The sequence below is a fragment of the Anoplolepis gracilipes genome, chromosome 1, assembly GCF_047496725.1.
Source record: "Anoplolepis gracilipes chromosome 1, ASM4749672v1, whole genome shotgun sequence".
NCBI classification, from domain to species: domain Eukaryota; kingdom Metazoa; phylum Arthropoda; class Insecta; order Hymenoptera; family Formicidae; genus Anoplolepis; species Anoplolepis gracilipes.
In genome coordinates this window covers 22,888,804-22,913,481 of record NC_132970.1, presented here as the reverse complement: position 1 = coordinate 22,913,481, position 24,678 = coordinate 22,888,804, and the positions used below count along the sequence as shown (strand labels likewise).

The 24,678-nt window shown below is 35.2% G+C and overlaps 1 protein-coding gene across 4 annotated transcripts in view; it reads right to left on the bottom strand.

Moving 5' to 3' along the window:
- Nucleotides 1–24,678, bottom strand: part of LOC140669318 (uncharacterized) — a 235,773-nt gene that overhangs the window by 93,003 nt on the left and 118,092 nt on the right. Inside the window, exon 1 of one of the 4 annotated variants that reach the window (XM_072899069.1) lies at nt 20,010–21,619. The exons of the other annotated variants lie outside the window; for them this stretch is intronic. Within the exon in view, the coding sequence (XP_072755170.1) occupies nt 20,010–20,327 (318 nt within the window). The 5' untranslated portion in view covers nt 20,328–21,619. Of the gene's footprint in view, nt 1–20,009; nt 21,620–24,678 lie in introns of those variants that run through there. 4 annotated transcript variants of the gene reach the window in all.

Sequence of the window (24,678 nt, the reverse complement as noted above, 5' to 3'; positions counted from 1 at the left end):
ACTCAAAAAAATGATCTTGCAACTTCAACAGAAATTTTCTAGGTGTAAACAATTAACTGAAACACATAAATTATTAAATATGACAAATACTGTGATACTGCATATATTTTGCACTTAATCAATTTAAATGACAGAGACAGAATTTATATCTGTACTATTAATGTAATTTAGACAGAAAATTTTTCTGTGATGCCTATCTTTAAGGTCTATTGTCAAGGACAATTATATTTGTTGATTAATATTTGGCAATAGGATCTAAATTTTATAGAGGTATTGCTAGAATATTGCTGCTATAAATTCTATACGTGACAAACAATATTCTAACAGATACAAAAAGTAGCGATAAATTTTAATTGAGACATCTAGAAATCTATCTACATTAGCAAAATATTTTTTAAGTGTAGATTGTAAAAAAACCGTATAAAAATAGCATTTCGTTGAACATAATCGATAAAAAAATTTCTCAAAAATTCCCATATATATTTGCTTCTTCCCTCCTCTCTCTTTCCTCGCATCCCCTTTCTAAAACTTATATTTTTTCACATGACGCGAGCTTCACCCTGACGGGAAGCTGAATGGAGGTCGAAGGTCTCTCCTCTGGATCTCCCGAAGAGGGGCATAAATCATGTTCCCATGAAAAAGCAGAGAGATGAGGACAAAAAAAAAGCGGGCTAAGGAAGAGAGGGAACAGGGGAGAAGGTGGAAATGTGCGTCGTTCGTGCGTGTAAGATTCATCGCGGCTGTGTCGCGAAGCGAAGAAAGAGACTGCTAGGAGAGAAAGCAACCCCCTCGAGCACCATTCACGTAAATATTCACGTTATCGAATGTTCTTAAATATATATATATATATATATATATATATATATATATAGATATGTACATATATTAAATCAATATACAAAATATATATATATATATACATATGTATGTGTATACATACAAGGAGCCCAACCTCTTTCTCGAAACATCCCAACGGACATCTTTGCGGTCCCTCTTCCCCTTGCTGATCTGCCCGACTTGATTCGGCATTGTCATGCAAATTCAGCTGCGCAAATCGAGCCGCACGGAATTTCTCTAATGCGACGTGCTCCGCGATCGCACGTGTGCGCGAAAGATCTACGATACTTCATTCTTTACTTCCCATCTTCCTCTCGCGGTGCCGATTAAATTAATCTCGAGTTATGTCTATCACTTTTGCGAAGACGGCGTGTGTGCATGGTCTGAGCAGTACCATATCATTGCCACGAATATTGTACATTTTGCATTTTTTTTTAAATGATGATACAAGAAAGTTTGTATCATACCTATATCGATATAAGCAAGTTTTATCTTTCATGAACTGAATGAATGTAAAAAAAAAAAAAAAAAAAAACAAGCGTACACTTCAAATAATATGCAGGTATATTTCACTTATGCATGCTTGTTGAATTATATCTTTATAAAGTAATGCATAATAAATGTACAAATATCTTTTCTAAACATTTGAAAAAAAAAATAGAACATTGCTTTCGTTCCTCTCTCATATCATTCACATACTTTCAACATCAACAACATCGATGTGGGCAATGTCGTGTCTCATCAATCTAGATTTCATTTATGTTGCCATATATTCAAGTACAAAGAATTAAAAAAAAAAAAATAATTTTAGTAAATATTTAGAGACATAAATTGATAACAAAATTGATGAAAATATGTATTAACTAGTATAAAATTGCCTCTAAAACCAACAATAAAATAAACAAATTTTCATAAATATTTCTTTACCCCCACTTAAGCAATCAATATTAAAACAATGTTAAAATTATTGCACAATTAACATACGAATTGCAAAATCGTTGCAATGTAATTCCGAAAATTTTTGTTTTAAAACGTAAGTATTTTTTATGAATAACGAGCAACGACATGAATATATACAGAAGACCCATATTTTCGACGCAATTAATAATTCCTAGTTGTACATTCACTTCGCAATCTCGAATGCAGCTCTATAATCCGAACGTCACATGTCGCGCGATGCGTACACGCACGTGCACATCAGCTCAGCTTAATATTTGAATACGCATGTAGGTTTGTGACCTGGTCGAATCAACGGCATATCGGCGCGGCCATAATCAGGCGACATTGTGCGACCGTAGATTATGGGGTAGAGAGAGAACTGCGCGAGCGAGACTCGGTTTATGCCAGCTACACGAATGTATAAGTAATGGACTTAAAAGACGACGACCTCGTTCCCCCTGTGATAGAGAAAACGTATTTTGCTCGACTTGGCTTTACACTGTTTCGTGATCTCCACATCTCCACATCCTTGGTCAAAAATTTAAATCACACGATAAAGAAGCACTCGGAAATTAAGTAAAAAATTCTTCGAGAAGTTATTTATAAACGTTTATAAATACGTATACAAATGTTAATACGAAGCGAGTGCTTGAAAAGTTATTCAGTAGCAAAAGGTCGGAATTAATCGGGTATTAAAATGAATTATGGCGCCAGTACTTGAACACACTCTGCGATATTACTTGCGAGACTCGATCATAAATAAAGATAGAATAAATAAAAAAATTCATAAATAAAAAGAAAATTTATGGAATTATATATTCTATAAACTTATTTAAATTTAAATGTTCCTAAAAAGAATAAAAAAATAGCAAATTATCAAGTAAAATTTTTTGCAAAAAAAAAATAAAGTTATTAACTTGCAATTAAGTAAAAAACAAGATTTTGTAAGTCTAAACAACTTTATTTGTAGCATGAGGAAAAGTTGACTCCAAATTGAACCGTAAAATCCGTGGAAAAGATAGAGAATTTTCTGAAATAGCTTGCAGAAATTTTACGCACGCGAGACCTGTATTATGCACGAGGCTATGCAAGTACAAGCGAGAAGAACGTGATCGCGTACACTGGCCGCGAGAGACATGTCCGAGAGATATATCTGGCGGCGATATTGCACGGAGACTACCCGCGGTGCATCGTTCGCGCGATCGATGGATCATCGATCGGGAGGAGTCAGCGGGTGGGTGCATCGCCGCGCTATGCAACAACGTTCGACGCGTGCAAATGCACGCGCCCACGTCCCACGTACGTACGTACGTACATACAACAACAAGGATTGTCGGACGCGCGAGAGATGGGCGCGTGTCCGATGTAATAAAGGCGATAATGGTCATTATTATCGGCGGGTTACGTCCTTAGAAACTACCAATCGTTTTGCAGGATAGACGCATGACCGATATACAATATTGATCTTAAAGGCGAGATATCGATTCAAAATCTTAGATCATTGTATCGTTACATTACGCACGCAATTTTATATAAATTTTTTATAAATCTTTACATTCCATTCTAGATGTTCGAGTTAAATAAGAAAAAATATTTTTATTATTAATATAAATAGGATAAACTAGGGTATGATGGCCATTGGCTGTAATTTTTTCAATAATCGCTACATAGTGCGTTTTTTTAATCGATATTTACAGTAGTTTATATGCATACATTGTTCGAAATAACGATATTGTCAATTTTATATCATATTTTTACTTTTGATTACCTGCAAAGTTTTTCATTTGTCCAATAAATTACAGTTAAGCTATCGTAATCAACGTTAGACATATTTTAAAGATATGTAAATTGTTACATGACCTATAATTTTTATTTTCGTTTTCACTATTTTTTTAATAAATATTACGGCCATCTTTGCGTCCCTATGATCATCTTTTCCTTGAAAGTTGGATAAGATGGCCAATGCTTACGTTGTACTATTTTGATAACATAAAATTTCTATTAAATCTTTTCCTTTCAATTTCGATAATATTACGTAATTTAAGCTTCAGGGAAGATAATATGCCAAGCACTATTAAAAAATAAGAAAAATAAAAGTATGTTTTTTTGCATTTTAAAAAATTATGGCCATCTTACCCGAGTTTACCCTAAATATAATAAAAATTAATAATAATATTCACGTGTTAGTAGATTCCTATATTTAACATTCCTAACATTTTGTATCGAAAATATTCAATTATCAGTAACACTACAATTGAATATCGTGATATATGAACGAGTAATCCAGCTTAGTAAACGAAGATCGAAGACTTAAAACATGTGCGTGTTCTACTCTACCGCGACGAGGAGAAACGCGAGGAGGTAGAATAACTCTCGGTATCCCGTAGGTGTTTGCAAACAATGGCAAGGAATCATCCTCGGATGATTTCGACATATGCTTGGAACGACGCACGCTTGTAATATGACGCGCGCAGGGTGTGCCTCAAATGAGCATACTTATCCGACAGGCGGCGAGAAAGAAGCGAAGGCATGTTAACCGCGATTGAACAGACACGGCAACCTATACGAGGAAAGCGTGTCTAATTTTTTCGAGCGAGAACACGCTATCTTATCTCACAATGCACGCATCCCGACATTCGTTAGAAAATTATTTTAAACAAGAGAAATATATATATATATATATATATACCGTTCGCGAGATCAGTAACATTTCCAGAGCAAGAATGCGATATATGAGCGAGTAGTATATTAGATAGCAAGTGTATAGCATAGCCTGTGGCGTATAATTAACGAGAAATATTAATAAAATTATTAGAACCGAACAGTAAAAGAGGCTTAATTAGGCTGGATATTAACACGGCAAAGGAGGCACCTGAATATTTCTATTAATAGATTGGAGAATAGACCATGAGAGATCGGATATCTAATAGACATGACAGTCAGACGCTTTTTGTGTGCTCGCCGATTAGCGTCTGGGAAATGAAGTGTGTCGTTTAACGAGATCGAAGATCTCGATTCGGTATTGGAATTAGAGGCGAGAGAAGGAGCGAGAGTACAAGATGGACGCTAATACGATTCTTAAGCAACCGAGCGCGCGAGATCGAGATATCGATCGGTTTTATCGACTCGTTGGCTCGCTCGCGGCTCTCGCCCTGCGCGCAGACACGTTCTCCTGGCAGGCAGAAACCAATGGCATTCATTGCGTAACGAGGCACTTACCGCAAATCAAACTAATAGCCAATAAAACACTCGCTCTAAAATCGCATCGAGAGGCGCGCCTGGATTCATCCGGAATTCCTGCTTCAACATCGTGTTATTAACGTTTAAGTAGCGGCATGAGTTAGGTATTCTCGATGCTATTTATTTCACAGTAGTGTTATCAGTGGTATAACCGTATATATCGAGAGAAATTTCTTCTTTCCGAGCAAACTGAATTTAATACGAACACTGGAAAGCAACTATACCGACTCTATACATAACTGTACCGAAATATTATATGAGACTGCTTATATGTATGCAACATTGCATTAAAGTAATAATTTTGCTGTATGTATGAGATATTTTGCTCTCGAATAAATTATATATTATTACATTTCTTACTATAAATTATTACATTGTATACATTCACAACATTATTTACCACTGCTATATGTGTTTATATTTCTACGTTCGCGACATGTACTTATTTAAAAGTAAAAGCCGAACGCGAATGGTGAAATGTACATCGAGGTTAACGACCTCTGTTTCTCACTGCAATGTCAGTCGTATAATTCGAAAGATTTATTCCCTAACTATGCACGAAATTCGCGACTCATTACGCCTGGAAGTGGATAATTAAATATTAAAAATGAATGAACCGGTGAATGCAGCACGCCACGTTGCAAATATTTCTGCCCATGTGTGCTGGTTCTCACACATCGCGCGAAATGCATATTAGTAAGCTGATCGAAATCATATTGTAGAAAGAGAGACAGAGAGAGAGAGAGAGAGAGAGAGAGAGAGAGAGAAAGAAAGGAAGAAAGAAAACAATATAAACCGCTATTTTTTTCATTTCTTAATAAAGAAACAATACCTCGTGTCGTGATTAATGCAACAACGAGATATCGGTCTTTCATTGGATTTGCGATTCGTTACCATAAATACGTTTCACTCCTCATTGTGCATTTCAATCTCGGGACTTTCTTTAATACGTATGCTCTGTACGCGAACTCGAGATTTTATCCCAGAAATTTTTAAAGCTAACAATTACAAGCAAGATTGATGAATAAACGAAGGGAAATACTTTTTACGCAATATCATTAATCAAACGTCGCAATGTTAATTGAACTATCAGCTGCTTGAGATGCCAGCACAAATTTAAAAACCACCGTACGCGATTTGCTCGATCGCAAAACGATTAAGAAATCCTTATGTTCATGTTCCACATTTAAATACAAACAGAAAAAAAAAAAAAAAATAAATAAAATTTATTCTCGACAGGGTTATATTATTAATCAAGAACCGGTATATGAAATTATTAAGTAATAATTGTAGCTACATAGATGCGCGCGCGCAACACAACATCGAAATATATCGACACTGATTAATTGCCGTCAAGGTTGAGAAGGCAGAAACAAAAAGTAAGTCATCGATCCGAAGCGTTTATTCGGCGCGGTCGATGAAATGTTATTAATTAACTCCGTGTTTTACGAGATAATCGCGAACGCGACCGACTCTCTCGTTCGAGAGAATCTGACGATCGCGTATAATTGTTAATTATCTCGACGATTGTCCGCTGCTCGAGGCGAGCCGGTAATTTCGCATTGACACGCTCGACACGCAAGGTGCGTGTATGCACGCTGGTCGATGCGAATGTCGAACGGAGTATCTTTTGCACCTTTTACTCTCGGTGCATCGATTCCGGAGGCACGCAAAAAGAATGCTTAACACGCGATATCGAAAAAATATATAACTGAATTTGCTATTATCTTACATGAATATAAGGTCAAAAATTTCCATACATTAACGCGTTGTACGTTGTAAAGTCGGGCCACAGTTTTTTAAAATGCAAAAAACATACTTTTATTTTTGTGTATTGTTTAATAATAATGTTTGTCATATTATCTTCCCTGAAGCTTAAATTACGTAATATTATCGAAATTAAAAGGAAAAGATTTAATAGAAATTTTATGTTATCAAAATATGCATTGGCCATCTTATCCAACTTTTACGAAAAAAATGACCACAGGGACGGAAAGATGGCCATAATATTTATAAAAAAATAGGAAAGACAAAAATAAAAATTATAGGTCATATAACAATTTACATATCTTTATAATATGTCTAACGTCAATTACGATAGTTTAACTGTAATTTATTCGACGTTACAACAGTTTTTAGTGGACAAATGAAAAACTTTGCAGATAGTCAAAAGTAAAAATATGATATGAGATTCACAATATCGTTATTTCGGACAATGTATGCACATAAACTACTGTAAATATTAATTATCTTTGATAATGACTAAAAAAAAAAAGCGCGCTATGTAGAAATTATTGAAAAAATTACATCTTTTCCGTATGACCATCATACCCTAGTTTACTCTACTATTTGTATTAAAAAAAATTCTTAGTTCTTTAAGATAGATTATAAGTGATAAAATATTAAAAAGAAATCGTTTTAATTACATTTCATATAATTTTCTAAAGAGTAAGGAATACGATGTCGCATGCCGTCGAGAGAAAGATTATAAAACCACGGATACGTTAAGAGATAACGGTGCCATCGAGATTTCTCTCGAGTCACTAGGCCACCTTATTTTCATCCACTTTTCCCTGTTGTCCTTCATTTAGCCCGAGTTTCGCATTTCCTCGGAAGACGCCGAAGATTTTGATATCGTCACCAGAATAAAACAAGAGAAAAAAAAGAAAGAAAGAAGGGCGCAAAAGAAGGAAGACATGCAATGACTCAAAATGTCATTTCCTCAAGTCCTCGTTTTCATTATTACACTGACGATGACTATAATAAATAACTCGGATGATAACCCAGCAAATTCACTTTTATTAAAAAAAAAAAAAAAAAAAAAAAAATAATACTAATTTATATTACGGAATATAATAATTATTGATATCGATAACTTGCAGGCTAACTAACGAAGGACTAATTAAAATATCAACATGTCAACACACACGTTATTTCTGTCCCTTTACAATTACCGATCGCTTGAAAGTAGCATGCTCGTTGACTAGATGTAATTACTAAACCGCGAATAATTAACATAGCTATGATTAACGAATGAAAACGTAAAAGGCACACGTCGCAATTCTAGTTAAAGCGCAATCGACGACGATCTTTACGATACGGCATTAACATTTCCAACTTTTTTTATCATGCAGCTGCACGTAAGTCTCGAACATAATGTTTGCATTTAGATTTGATTATGATAGAGAAATGAAATACGGAACCAAGAACATTACGAAGCGTTGTCCGTAAAGAAACGTACATACATGCGTTATTATCACTATTAATTTACGAATCAATTTATTTTGAAAATTTTGTATCTTTATTTTGATTTTTCATCATCGACAATATATATGTATCAGGTTTTGATAAACGTCCGTTTCAGACAATTAAAAAGTAAGATGTACACATATCTCGTGTAATCTTACACCATGAAAGATAATTCTTTATCTGAACTTATGTAGGTACGAATTACAACACATATGCGTGCGTGTCTATGACGTGAATCATAGTTACGAGTTAATTCCAGTTTCAACATATGCGAGCCAGACTATTGCATGCTTATTCAATCCACGCGTTCAGTGCGCACGCGATTGGCCCGCGTAACGCATCCCGCGTAATTCGATCAGTGCACATCGCGCGATCGATCTCTTTATCTCTCCCTGCCCTCTCTCTTTCCTCTCGCGTCGACCGCACACCTATTACGTATTATAAGCACATCGAAGAAAATGCGGCCCGATTACGACGCGCTGAGTTTCGCACGAAAGCTGTGGGAGTTTCACGGAATTGAATTATGAGAGAAGACCGAAGAAGAAAGAGATCGTATCTCTATCTTCTCCATATAACGAAAGAATAGAGTCCCGATGATATTGCATCTTCTAACGGAGCGTGCATCGCGCTAGCTAGAGATGAGGCACATTATCGTCGAATTGTTTCGCGTCAATAGAGTTTCCGCGTACAGTTTTCTCCAAGATACTGTTATATACCATGCGTCCATTACGAAAAGCGTTCGTCTCATCGCGGAGGAGAGAATAATGAAAAAATTATTACGTCACAAATATAAAAATGCGCAACACTCTTTCCAAGAAAATCATTTTACAACGTATCATAACCAATTAATTATATCTCTCTTTATATTTGCTTAAAATAAGTTAAAAAGAATTTAAAAATTATTACGTCACAAATATAAAAATGCGTAATCACTCTTTCCAAGAAAATCATTTTACAACGTATCATAACCAATTAATTATATCTCTCTTTATATTTGCTTAAAATAAGTTAAAAAGAATTTAAAAATTATTACGTCACAAATATAAAAATGCGTAATCACTCTTTCCAAGAAAATCATTTTACAACGTATCATAACCAATTAATTATTTCTCTCTTTATATTTGCTTAAAATAAGTTAAAAAGAATTTAAAAATTATTACGTCACAAATATAAAAATGCGCAATCACTCTTTCAACGAAAATCATTTTACAGCATATCGTAACCAATATATTAATTATATATCTCTCTATATTTGCTTAAAATAAATTAAAAAGAGTTTAAAAATTATTACGTCACAAATATAAAAATTCGTAATCACTCTTTCCAAGAAAATCATTTTACAACGTATCATAACCAATTAATTATATATCTCTTTATATTTGCTTAAAATAAGTTAAAAAAAATTTAAAAATTATTACGTCACAACTATAAAAATGCGTAATCACTCTTTCAAAGAAAATCATTTTACAACGTATCATAACCAATTAATTATATCTCTCTTTATATTTGCTTAAAATAAGTTTTAACAGAAAAAAATCTGTAAATATTTTATTACTGTGAAAAATTAAATAAAACAACAAAAATTTCGTAGATTTTTATTTAACAACAAGACTTTTATTTACCGTCGCGGTTTATCTATCCGACACATTTGTCAAAAACATGCCGTGAATAGGAAGAATATGGTAAACCGACAAATAAAAATATTTTAATGACAGTTTTAATTTAGGTCTTGGACACGAGACTTTAATCACACGAAAGCCACTCGACAAGGACTTGGTAAACTGGATTAAACGAATAAAAGTACCGACTAAACGAACGTAAACGAAGCAAAAGGCTTCATGTCAAATGATGCTTTCAAAAGGTCGAGTGACTAAAAGTCCAAAGAATGTCACTTGGATAAAGAAAAACGGACAGGTTGAGTGTATTTACTTATCTAATGTACTATATGCATGTAATTGGGACAAGCATGCATTATCTGACACAGATCTAAAAAATTCGTATGTCAAACGAATGGCTTTAAAATAGTTAGAGATGAATCATTTGTATAAAATTCACTTTTAATCTTCTTACATTTTAACTCTTTTCTTTTTTTTTAATATTTAATTTTTAATATCTCTATCTAACATTTTACGATATGAATCATTTAACTACATTTATATCAGAAACAAAGTACTGATAAGTTTCTCTAATTCCTGGAATAAGTTTCTCTCTGATCAAACAAAGCGGCCTCGGTGCAAGAGAAATCGAAGTGTTCATACTATAAGGATAAGTAACGGGAAGATTACGAAATCACGAACATGGTTTTCTTGAAAAAATAAATACCATAGTTTGCCCCAAGAAATTTCTCTCACGCTTCTCAATAAAGTCTCGATAACAGGTGTGCAAGGTGCATCGATTGCAGCCGAAACGAGAAAGTTCCATTATTAATGAATATAGAAGAGATACCTTCCGGCTAACATAGAAAGTTGGCGCGGTATCGTTCTCTTGACCTTACAATTACTACCCGGTAGGCATTAAAATGGAAAAATTTACATGAAATTTATGCAGCAAAATCATTGTATTTATTCCCCTCTTTGCCACGCATTAAATTGCCTCGCATTATCGGCAAACGAAAAAAAAAAAAAAAAAAAATATTGCGTCCAGATTTATTATTTTTGTATATAAATCAAGATCACAATTATTTTTTAAATATTTAATATTTATAAAAAAAAAATACAATTTATTATGTGTGATTCAAAATTTTACTAGCTATTATATTGCAAAAAGTCGACATATAACGGAGTTTAATGAACAGACCATGCTCCCTTAAACACGCGGATCTCAAATATTAGCGTAGAGTGGAATTGAAGTCGCAGAATAGGAATTCATCGCGAATTTAATTACCACAATTAACATGAGCAAGATAGCGTAAGTCTGAATTTTCTCGACAGAATTAACAACTAACCTTGAAGTAGGAAGCCGGACAAAATAGCAATGAGAGAGAGAGAGAGAGAGAGAGAGAGAGAGAGAGAGAGAGAAAGAGAACACACGTATGTACATTATATATCTATCTATATATTTCTTCGACGGAATATAATTCTTTAAACCTCACGGCCTTGTTTGTCGCATTTCCGCTGAATGGATAAAAAAAATCAATACAATTAAACGTCATTAAATGCAAAACTGCAAATTATACTCGATCAATTTGATACGCTTGAGTATACAGGTACGTCCAGATAAATCGTCAAGCCACATACACACTACGATAAGATGACGCGAATAAAAATGTCGTTCTGAATCGTATATCTATGACTCATGCGATTGGCACACGGTATATTGGTACCGCGCATAGTAATGCAGAAATATTTGTCATCTGCGTAAGCATTAATCGCTTCAGACGATGCGGATAAAAAAGAATGTTAGAACTGCTTGTTGGATCTTATACGTATATCTTACAATTTATTAGCGTTTTGCGTTATTTTATCGTTGTGCAACAAATTGTCTCTAAAAAATGCTTTGATGAAGATTTTCTACTTTTTTACTTTATCTATTTTTCTTTTTTTTTTTACGTCTATGCATAATTTTTACTTGATGAAAATTAAATTTTCTTTAACTTGTATTTTTGATAGTAAATGTACGGTAATGTACATAAGTGATTATTACGACGCACAACGTATTCGTGTAATTTCATTGATAAAATCCGAATGTAACACAAATCACATTACATACAATAAAAATTGTGTTCGATCGCACGACATTTGTCTCAGGAATGCAAATTACACAATTAAATCTTTAGATTATTCTGATTCGATTGTAAACAGCATGTATACACAGGCAATTAAAAGCAAACAAGCGACTTGAAAACCCAGTCGTGTAATAATGTCGTGTAATAATGTCGGGTTGTAAATGCATTCGATGTGTATTTAGATGTGATTCACTTTGAAATTATACCATAAGATATGGTGAATTGATCTAGTACTAAAGCGCGACGCTAATTGCAACGCTGTAGAGTAATTTTGAGTGCTGCAATAACTAGGAACAGCGATCGAATCGAGTCGAAACTTCCTGTTGACGCAGATTTATCGCTCCCTTCCTCCATACAATTCTATTGTCTTATTTTTTTCCTCCTCTCCGCTCGCACGCGCGATTCGTGTTCTCTCGCTGCGTTTGGAGTTGTCTAGGATATATTCTAAGAAGGACCAAGGACGTGCGTGAGGAATTCGTTGAACAAAAAGTTTAAAGAACGTCATGGTTGAAACGCTTTATGATGATGGATCGTTTTATAATCTGCATATAAAATGTGATAAATAAGATTTAATTCGCCGCTATTGTGTACAATTTTAAACGAAGAAAACGCCTCTCGGAATTTGGACAATTTCTATTCTTATGAAAAAACGTTACTAAAAAATCGTATCTCGCGAATCTCTGAATAAATACATTTTTAATTTTTTATATTTTCAGTTAAATTAGTTTTTTTTTTTCGTAGAATAAATAAATTTTAAATTTAAAAAAATGGAATAAGAGAATAAAAAATAATATAATATAAATGTACAAAAATATAGAAGATAATAATTTAACATATATTTCCTTTGTCTTAAATATAATTTTGATAGCTAAAAAATATATTCGTCTCGATAGGCACAGATTGTAGTTCCGTTGAATTAAAAAATTATCATGTTTCTAATTTTTTTTTTTCGCAAGCAGCGCGAATCGTCTTCCCTGAAATCTCGATGCGTCGCGAATGTCAAGGATAGCGAGCGTCATAACTCCTTCATTCCAAGGATTCAAAAGGGATCGTGAAAAAAAGCGACGAGAGTCTTTTGCGCAGACACGTCTCGTAAAGAACGAGAGCTTAGACGTGGCAGATACCCCTGCCGAGATTTTCATATTCACAATTAGCATTTTTTCTGCCCTGTCTGTTCTTCATTCGGTTGCGATGAACAATAGCTGGGGAAGAGGCGAGGGAGGGGACTGACATCTATGGACACACAAATCGCTGAAATCACGCGCGCAAATCTATTCTACCGTGAAGATTCTTCGTTTTTGACACGCTAAATTATTGCAACGAATTATGTAGATTTGTCTATTTGTCGCTATTGTTAATATATATATATATGTGTGTGTGTGTGTGTGTGTGTGTATGTGTGTGAATATACCTTAAATCAAATCGCTCGCTGACACGTAACTTCCGTACTATAAAATAAAATATACAAAAATTGTGAAATATTGCGCGCTCGATTAAATTATATACATTTGATATATTTTACGTTAAAATCGCAAAGAATATTTCTGAAATAAAACAAGCTTGTAAACTGATACACAAATTCTATATCTTTCTCAGATTAATAAAAATTAAAATACAATTTATAAATATGCAACAATGCAACAATACAACAATTATATTTACGAATATGAAGCGGAAAATGCAAATGTCATGTTTCTCTTCTCGTAGATGCGAAAAAAAGAACCTGGTAACAAACGCACCGCGTGAGAAAAATGAAACTGGCAGTTCATGGTGAACTCTCACGACATAGAAAGGCGTAACGTTCTTCTTTAACGGATTCTCGATAATCTTCGTAGTCGAATCTTCAAACGGGCGTGGACAGTTTTTTTTTTTTTTTTTTTTTTTTACTACCTATACTACACTACCACATCGGAGATGATATCTGATATGATCGCGATCGGTGTCAGATCCATGTTCCTTAAGAACACGACCATGGAAACTGGACGAGGCGGCTTGATTCAGAGTCTCGGAATGTCCCACAGATAATCCTTAGGAAGCTCGCGAGCCAACGGAGTCCCCTTATAAGGCCGCTTTCCTACGGATATGGATTTTTTACTCCTCTATCGAACGTCCGCGAAACAAGATTAATCTTTCGTGTACACAGTGTTTATGTAAAGAGATTTTATTTTTTTTAGATATGCACCTTAGTTTCCGCATAATTTAAGTTGATTTGTCAAAATAAAGCGTGATATACATTAAACGGATGTTATATTTATAAAAATTTTTATTTACGTATATTTAATAATTTAAATAATAAACAAGAATGAATGATGATCTTTAAAAGAGACGAGAATTTCTCAATCTTGTTTTTTATAATAGTATTTCGATGCGAAAGCTGGTACAAGAATTTCGGACGTTCAAGAATCTCGTCTTGGACAGATCGACCAAAATAAATGATACAGAACGTTGAATAAATAAAAAGAAAGGAAAAAGATGGCGATATTCATCGAGCGATGTTCAGCGTTCAAGATTCGGCTACTGTGCTCCATCACGTGCGATCGTCGATCTTATCCGTCGAAACAAGGCAACGCGCCGAGACTTCCTCGTGTCTCTCGCGCTCCCTCGTTCGTTGCATCGCCATTTAACTAGCTGCACACCAACAGATCTCTATCTCGTATGCAATTGCAAGCCTTGGACATAACGTTCTCTCGCCCTCTCTCTTCCTGTCTCATCTTGTCCAAGAAGAGCGGATCGTTAATGATGATTTTACATGCGGTAGCAAGATGAATCACGTGACAAGTCGTTACATCTTCTTTCATTTTTTTTCAAAAGGGATGCATTTATTTTCAAGTAAATATTGAAACAAATAATAATGTGCGTCTTTACTACTGTCTTGGGGATAGATAAAGATAATGCAGATAACGATTGGTATCATTATCTTCGAGTCTTTATGTGTAAAAGATTAAAAGTTTAATCTTTCCTATTTAAATATTTCTTTGACATTCCTTGAATATTTTTATTGTTAAGTTTCACACATTTTGTTTGTATAGTTAATTAGAATTTAGTTTAAAAATTTATTTTTAAAAAAATTACATTGATTACAATAATGCAATTAAAGATATAATTACAACGGTACATAAAAGAATACTGTTAATGGAAATATCGATAATGACTCGATTCAGAGGCGAATGCTTCATTACTTGCTCTTTATGAGAGTGAAATTGAGGTTAAATGGAACATTAACGTGATGGAGAAAAACAAGTATGTGCCCGAAAGTAGAAGAACATTTCTATTCACTTTTTTTTCAATACCCATTAATTTATTTAATTATTTCTCCGTATTCGATTTACTAAATAAGTATTTACGCAATATTTTTCCACAAGTACGCATAGTCCCAAATATTTCAAATAAATTTAGAAAAAAAAATCGTTCGCAATCAATTTTACAAATAAATTTATACAAATAAATGGCTTGTAAATAACTCACGTCCACTTGATTAGCTTCACTATTATTAGCATCACGTAAATCCGCCATAAAGGCCGAGATTCGCCTCGACGACACCGCTAACGCACTCGTCCAGCACCCCGTTCCTTTTTTTACGCTCGCAAAATTAATGGTACTCTTCCACAGGAAGAAAAAAAAAAGAAAATTTGCGAGGGAGGGAACGAGTGGAGGAGGATGTAACGAGGAAGAGGAGAGCCGATGGAGTTGGTGATGGAGGTTCGTAAATACATGCCAGGGCAGGACAGGCAGTATCGTCGTTAAGAGTCGCTCGAATTACGGACATTTGACAAAGTCGGATTTTAGTGGCGGCCTTAATGCCCCCTTTCGGCCGCGTGTATGTGCGCTCGTGTGTGCGGGAAAAGGCATAAAGTACTTCTTGGTGGGTCGTCGTTCAAATACCGAGGTCGTTAAAGAGCCACGCAATCTCGTCGAATTACGAATTGCATCGTTCGCCGCGGCGCGGCTCGGATTCGACGACGACGACGACACTTAACGACCCCTGAGAAGCCGCTATGCAAGTTTTGTGCATGGTCACGAGTGCACCGTGGCACCCGGGCATTGTATCGGGGCGCAAAAAGTACGACGGACGATTTTTAAGTAACCAGGAGAGCGAAGCGTGTAACGCGTTTCGAATTTTAAATTCGAATAACAAGTTTCTGTCATTGCTTATGTATGTGACCTCGCTTTTTTAGAGTTAATTAAAAACTGTAATCATTTGCGTTAAAAAAATTAATTTTACGTAATATAAGAGGAATTTTTGTTAATTAAAGTAAGTTTTATGTAATAATAAATTATACAAGACCGACTTTATATTACTGACGCATTGATTATTTTCATTATTGATTATTATAACGTTTTGAAAGACTCAAGATTAAACTTTAAACCACAAAAAAATTGCAATTGTTCGGTAATATCTCATTTAATTATTGAAATTGGTTTCCGAGATAAGTTATTATTACTGGGAGAAAATTACTATAGACACAGATTATATTTTGCTACTATGAATATTTGAATAAAATTCCCGGCATCTAATGGGTTAATGACAGCGATCCGCGTTTCACTTCCACGGCTTTGATAACTGGTCGTCAGTCGGATATCCAGTTTCTACAGCCTGGACACGTGTGTGCGTGTGCGTGTGCGTCTCGGGCGACGTAACGTGATTTCGCGTTATAGTCGAGAAAGAGGCGCGGGTCGACTGTACGCGCGCAATTTACACGAATTACGAACACGTTTGGCGATTCGCGGTACATCGTCATATTACGGCTCGGTGAAAGCCGGTGATTTTACGGTGCGGTGGGTATTCGACGTTCGAGGCTCTCCGATCGCGAGCAAGGTTAGGAGGTAAAGGGTAGCAGCCGGCAAGTAGTAACGTATCCGTGCTGCGTCGTGAAAGTCGACGATAATAAAACGTAAGCACGGTGGGGAGATAGAACCACACGATTTTGTATCGTAAAAGCCGCGTAAATCGATTATCGAGCAAATTGCGCTTCTCTCTTACTTCCTCCAATGGAGAAAGCTTATTGGATGACGGATTTTCGGTCGTATATTTACCCTTTCCATTTACCCATTTATCTAGCCGAAAGAAGCGCGCTAAACGTGTATTTAGTCGTGAAATAATAGAGCAAACAAAAGTGAACGTTAAAACGTCCGTTAAGAAAGTTACTGTTGAGTTTTTTAAATTAGATTAAAGTAAAAATATTAAGGGCATCCAAAATTACCGACAGAACATGAATTACAGATTTTGAAAATCTCTTTTTTTTTGGCTATAAGGATTGATAAATCCTACTCCACGATTAAAGTACTTATAAAAACAACACGCGGGGGCTAATAATTTCATATAAAAATGATAAAAAATTAAAAGATGACAGTTACGTCGTAACGATATTTATTTAATACAAAAAGTTCTACGGCATGTTCGTGCAAGAGATATTGCGTCCGCGTTTAGAATAACATAACAGAATATTAGTAAACTTTTGGAAATGATTTCAGAAGCCTAGTAAAAAAGATTTTCAAAATCTGTAAAAAATTACTCTCGTGCATCTGTGAGGGTGCGAGATTGAAACGCAAACTCACGTCAGACGTCATTTCTAAAAATTCGCAAATATTCCTTCATGCAATTCCTAGCAGAAACCTATCTTATTTTATGTGTATAAATTGAAAAACTTTTATATTAAGCAAATATATTGTCATGTTAGGTTAAATTTTAGGTCGATAATATAGAACAGCTTTTTGAATCCCCTTAAAGTATTATAATTATATAGAACCAATTATACTATTCATTTTTCCTTTTTTTATAAAAAAATTTATTAACTTGAAATTTTTAGAAATATTCAAGATAAATTTTATACAAATTCTTTTGCGTATTATATTGAATATTATTTTTAGATAAACACAATTGTAAGTATTTTAATGCCTTACTCTCGCTCCTTCGCATGTGCAATAAAATGCTGTCAAGTTAGCAAGCAGCAGCAGCAGTGCAGTTAACATAAATTTAAGATACATAATCGGACATATGTATCCTACGTAATAAAATGCGTGAAGATCGATGTGCTCGAGCGAGTGTTGGCAAGTATCAACATTTTGCTCGACGACCTCGTCCGATAGTAAACAAACATATCGTAGGTGCCGAGGAAGAACGCGGCCAACTCTTTTTTTACTCGTATCCGTTCCGTTTACGCATCGATGCGAACACGCGATAGATATTAGTCGTTTATTCCGGTAAATAACATTATATTATATTTTATAAATAATGTTGTAAATAAATATTAACGGCTCTTTTGTACGTTTGTACATTTATGTTCAAATTTTCTCTCTAAACACATTTTATTTTTAAACAACACGTTTTCGAACCGACCAATTAATTCTATATTCATGAAATTATTTTTAAGAACGGAAAGATTAATATATTAGATCTCATTGTGATGTAAATAATTTCTTTTCTTTTCTCTATCCTTTTAAATTATGTCTAAAATTTACTGGTGTTGCTTTCGTCACTTGAAAATCTGTTCACGCATTGCATACTGTTTTTTTGCAGTAGTTTCCAAAAGTTGAAAACCTGCTACTTTCAAGATAAAAGAAGTGGAATGTGCTATCTTCAAAGTAAGCGATCCAAAAATAAAGCACGTAGGACACACAAAAGAAAAAAAAAAATACCGCAATGCCGCGCTACATAACCACGTATGCGAGTTACGTGAAACTCGCCAACTATGTACGATATAAAAACCGGCATGTTACGTTACGGAGCAATTATATAATCAGGTTTGTGATACGCACATCGCAACTCGCACCTAAACTCATTTAATTAAATGAGGTGAAATAAATAGCTTAATGATAAATGAGGTGCCTAGTTACAAAAGAATCCTGAAGTATGTGTAAATTCTGAGAAAATGAAATTAATTTCTCTCAAAAAAAGAAAAAATGATTTCGTATACCTTTGTTTCTATTGTATTATTCTCAATTTTGACAGACAAGTGAAAAGAATTTCAAATAAAGAAAGTATTATAAATATTATTAATTATTACTAAAATTCGTATGAATGTAAATTCAAGACTTGGAGAAATTGATACTTGCCAATTTGATAAACAGTTAATATAAATTTTATTATGGTTCTCCAATAAAGATATTATTTAACCTTTTATTAAAATGATTTTATCATTTTCCAGTTTCAAGTAAGAATAAAAAAACCAAATCTAATTATTATCAACTGTAAACTCTAACATTCATTTTCCATTTATTTAGTCTAGATATCATTATTCAGATATAACTTTGTTATTTTAGTAATGTCAACAAAGAGACGAATATTTACAAAGCACTAGTTTTTATGTATTCGAGAAACTCGGTCTATCGTTTTCAGCCTCAAACTATTCGATGTAAAATATGGTTAATTTACCTACTCTACCAGAACATTAAAAGATTGCCTAATCTATAAATTCGTATAGTAATGGACACGTACGTGATATTTCCAGTAATTTTACAGTCATGCGTCACGATCCGATTCCGAGCACTTTCGATGGCTGTTTGCTCAGCTAAAGATCGTTAATATGAAGCAGATGGTTGCGTTGAGTGAAATCGATCCATTTTACAGATGTATAAACTTACGTTATTAGATATCACAAGTGAGATTTTAATTATATGAAAGTGGTTTGCATTAATTGCAAATTTTTATTTAATTCATCAATCTTAAAAAAAATATCCCAATAAAGTTTATTTAAGATAAAAATCTCAATTTTATTTCTTTCCATCTCTCTCACAACTCGATGTAAAAATATTTTATATTATTTTTAAAATAAATTTTGATCATGTCAACATGTTTCAATGCGAGTCGAGTTTGTGACAATTCGAATTTTCTCGAGAGCATTGTATTATCTAATAAATTATCTGGGGAAATATTAATAAAATTATTATATTCGAAATTAACAAAATATCAATTATTGATCGTAGAGAAAAAGTATGAAAACTTATCGACGAAATTATCCGAGTGTATTCGAATCGAATAATTCAATAGGTCCGACACACTACGGGGAATACTAAGGCTCACCTCTTTCAAGCCGTCAAGCCTTCCGAGACTCTTGGTGCCCCGCAGTGGAGGGAAGACGACGTCGTGCCAACCACCACTGCCGTTGCACATCTGCAAGTGGTCTGACTGCGAGGAATGCAGCGCTCGTGCCCGGCTCTTGCTCTTGCGTTTATCCAGAAGATGCTTGGCCCTGGACTTCCTCACGGGCGCGGCCGGATCGTCCTCCGGATCGCTCTGCACCTCCCATCGCGACGGCGACTTGAAGCGCCGTCGTGGGCTCGTAGGCGAGGTCACCGGCGAGGTGAGCCTCTGCACGAGGGTGCCGAACATGGTCATCATTAATCCGTCTCTCGATTCGCCGCCAACACCACCAGCGTGCGAGTGTATCAGGCAAGGATATCGCCGCTACGCGCGCCCTAATCGTCGCGCATCGCCGGCGTCGGTGCCGACGCCGCGCCGCGTCGGCGTCGCGAGTCGCAGCCTTCACTCACTACTGCCTCACTATTGTGCCGCGTGAAATGTGCTACAAGTGGTTTTGAAAACACTTAAACGCGCGACTTTATCGACGCTATTGTGAGACAAGTACTCTAGGGGCAGGGGGGAGGGGGAGATACATACAGCAGGTGGACACTCCGGAGAAACGTTTACAAAACTGTCGCGACAAGTTCCTCGTAGTATCGCACCACGAGAGAGAGAGAGAGAGAGAGAGAGAGACAAAGAGAGAGAAAGAAAAAGCGAAGGATTCCGATCGCGCATTAATGAATCATCGGGCCACTGCGATACGTGCGCCAAAGGACGCGCCGGCAGGCTGTTTCGATCACCTATATCTATACCGTGGAGCGGTAGCAGGCAACGAACGCGGCCTCCTCGTCGAGTCGGCTCGAAAGTCGGCGGCGGGCACAGGTATTTGCCTTCGGGCGTCGTGCAACCGCAGCTCTCTCGCAAACACCACACTCCGCGGTTATGTACGTACAGTCCTTCACGGTGCTGTTCCGTTTCTGCGACGGCGCTTCCGGTACGGAATGGCAAGAGCCTCAAAATACGACGAATTGTTTCCAACTATTTCGCATGCCGTTGTAGGCGCGACGAGTCACGCGATTCGCGAACACGAATGTCGACCCGATGTACGATACGCGAGGTCGGGCACCGAACGCGAGCGGGACGGTTAAACACCGAGCACCGATCGCCGCGAATACGTGCACAATCGAAACTGGTCGCGCGGAGACTGGCAGCGCCGAGAGCCGAGAGACCGGTTGGCCTCGCTCGTGCGCGAAGCCGACCGAGCGCGCACGAATTCGCACGAAGACGCACGATCGGAGTCTGACGGTGGAGCGAGAGAGAGGGAACGCGACTCGGCGCGGTTACCATGGCGATCGGGACTGATTCTCCCTCGGGCCTCGAGCCTTAACGCACACCTATATACTATACACATACCGTTCATTGCTCGTCCGTCTCGCGAAAGAGACCCCTCGGTGTGATATGCGCGACACACGCGTGTTGTGTATCGTTGTGCATTTTCTTTTTCTTTATTTTCTTTTGAAAAACGTGGAAAATTTTAATATTGGAGATGGAGAGGGTAAAGGATCGCTCTTTTCAAACATTTTCTGATAAATCCCTATATATAAATATATAATATTTATTTGAAAACATATCATTTTTGCGTGAGAGAGATGTTATATTGAAATATAAATTTTTTAGTTTTAAAGATTGCGTTATCAATAAATTATATTAAAAATAATGGTAGAATCATATGTTTAATTTCTATAAAAATGTATAATTATAATATATACACGTGTTTTAATGTACACTTATAATATATTATAGTTTATTAAAAACGTGATCATAACATTTAAACATGCGATCAATAAAACATGCCTTGTTCTAACGGTCATGAGAACTTGATATAGATTCAGATTTCGGAATAAATTCCGGTTTCTAGGCGTCGACCAATTAATAGTACGGTTACTGGTTTGGTTGCTTCGCGGTTAATAATCTCATGTATGTCGAAGAAGGTAAATGAGGGTTAGTTGTAAGAAGCTTGAGATAATTACTAATAATAATAGATTTTCTGTCTTATCAAGTCATTTATGCTAATTCAAATAGCAGTTGTAGAAGCAGAAAATCGTTTTAAAGCGTTAACAAGAATAAGTAGGTGTAGATTTAACATATTGCAAATAAATATTCCGAAACAGACTTTCACATTGTTACACGGCAATGATTGACGCAGAAGATTGTTCGATACACTTTCAATGAAATAAAATAAAGCAAAAAAATATATATCTTCTAAATCTTTTAATATCATAATTATATCTTTTTCGGAAAAACAAATTTCACATTTTTTATATAAAAAAAATATATATAAGGATAACCCGGGTGTGTATAAATATTTCTTAGAATCTCGCAATTATCAATACTTGTAATGTAGGGTAAACTAGGGTATGATAGGCTGTAATTTTTTCAATAATCGCTAAATAGCGCGCTTTTTTAGTCATTATCAAAGATAATCGATATTTACAGTAGTTTATGTGCATACATTGTTCGAAAAAAACGATATTGTGAATCTTATATCATATTTTTACTTTTGACTATCTGCAAAGTTTTTCATTTGTCCACTAAAAACTGTTACAACGTCGAATAAATTACAGTTAAGCTATCGTAATCGACGTTGATATATTATAAAGATATGTAAATTGTTACAAGACCTATAATTTTTATTTTCGTTTTCACTATTTTTTTATAAATATTACAACCATCTTTCCATCTCTATGGTCATCTTTTCCTTAAAAGTTGGGTAAGATGGCCAACGCTTATGTTGTACTATTTTGATAATATAAAATTTCTATTAAATATTTTCCTTTTAATTTCGATAATATTACGTAATTTAAGCTTCAGTGAAGATAATACGTCAAACACTATTAAAAAATAACAAAAATAAAATTATGTTTTTTGCATTTTAAAAAACTATGGCCATCTTACTCGAGTTTACCCTCTATTATATTCTACAACGTTTTTCTCTCTGAATTAATTTATAACACAATCGATATAATTTTTTCTAAAAAATTTTACCTATTTTTTTTTTTTTTTTTTTTTTTTTTTTGATTCCTGTGTAAACCGTCTAAAAATATAATTTTTATTTTCGTTTCCACTATTTTTTTATAAATATTATGGCCATCTTCCTGTCCCTATGGTTATCTTTTCCTCAAAAGTTGGGTAAGATGGCCAATGCTTGTGTTGTACTATTTTGATGATATAAAATTTCTATTAAATATTTTCCTTTTAATTTCGATAATATTACCAACTAGTAATTTAAACTTCAGGGAAGATAATATGCTAAACACTATTAAAAAATAACAAAAATAAAAGTATGTTTTTTTTGCATTTTAAAAAATTATGGCCATCTTTCCCGTTTATCATATTTAAAAAATCACAAAGTTGTCAGAGCTGCAAAAGTCGACGTGTAGGAAACTTTCTTTCAAAACAAAATCGCGCCGCACACACAAACAATAATTTGCGTATGTAACAATTTACTTCGCTGGCATCTTCGCCAAGGCTTTCCGAGGTAATTAACGATCATCGATCCACGCGCCATTTCGCCCTTTCATCCTCAAGGACATCGGAGGTGGAGCAGGGCGTGAATCTGTGTGCGTGCGATGCCGCGTTTCTTATTACTCGAACGATATCATTAGACTGGGAACTCGTCAAAACTTCAATTATTCCCGTGACTATATACGGTGAAACGAGGGCCTTGATTAATCGTATGCGAGAGAGCGCCAGTGTGTCGTAATTATTAAGCGAACACGTAATTAGCGCGAATCACCTGATACCCGCATAGTACCCTTTCCTTTCTTTTCTCGGAGACAGCGCTTATGACAAACTGTATTACGCCTTTTGTGTATGTGTGTTTGTATCTGTGTGAAGCATAATTGTGACTAGCTATGATTCTTTCTCCCCGCTGTTCAAACATATTTTTCGTTCGCTTTCGAACAAACGTATTTTCCTTCATCCTTCATCCTAGTCTACTTCCCCTTGATTGCGATTAAGATAGTCGGCAGCACGTAGAGCCGGAAAACTTTATGTAATTACGGAACACTCGCGGTATGTATACAAGACAACCATGTATAACGAGTTGTACACGTAGTCTTATTGACGCGCGAGAGATAATATAGCTATGCAATGTCCATTTTATGCTGGTGCAGGTGTAATGTAAAACTGCTTTGTCGCCTCTAGTGAATCATACGGCACGTACACACAAAATCATTTTTAAGTGTACGAAAGATGTACTGAATACGTATGTTAATCTTCTATTGAATATAACGAATGAATCGCACGCAATATAATTACGTGAGATGATCGGTAATATTCCGACGTGTGTGTGTGACTCGTATTAGCGAAGCATCAAGGAATGTATCCTCGAGAATTGTCTGTAATGGTATGTTATAACAGCCGTAAGTCGAGGAGCCGCAGAAGTATCGTTATTTGTTTCTAGGAAAATGAAGAATATACGAGTTGTACTTGGTTATTTCACACGTGATTTTACTGAAAACTAATCGACACTATATATATATATATTGTTTTACATATCACAATATTAAAAATATCCAAGAAAATTTCGATATCTTTCACAATTTTTTTAATCCGCTATCTGTATAAAATAAGGAATATTTTTTTTGTAACAATAAATTGGAAAAAC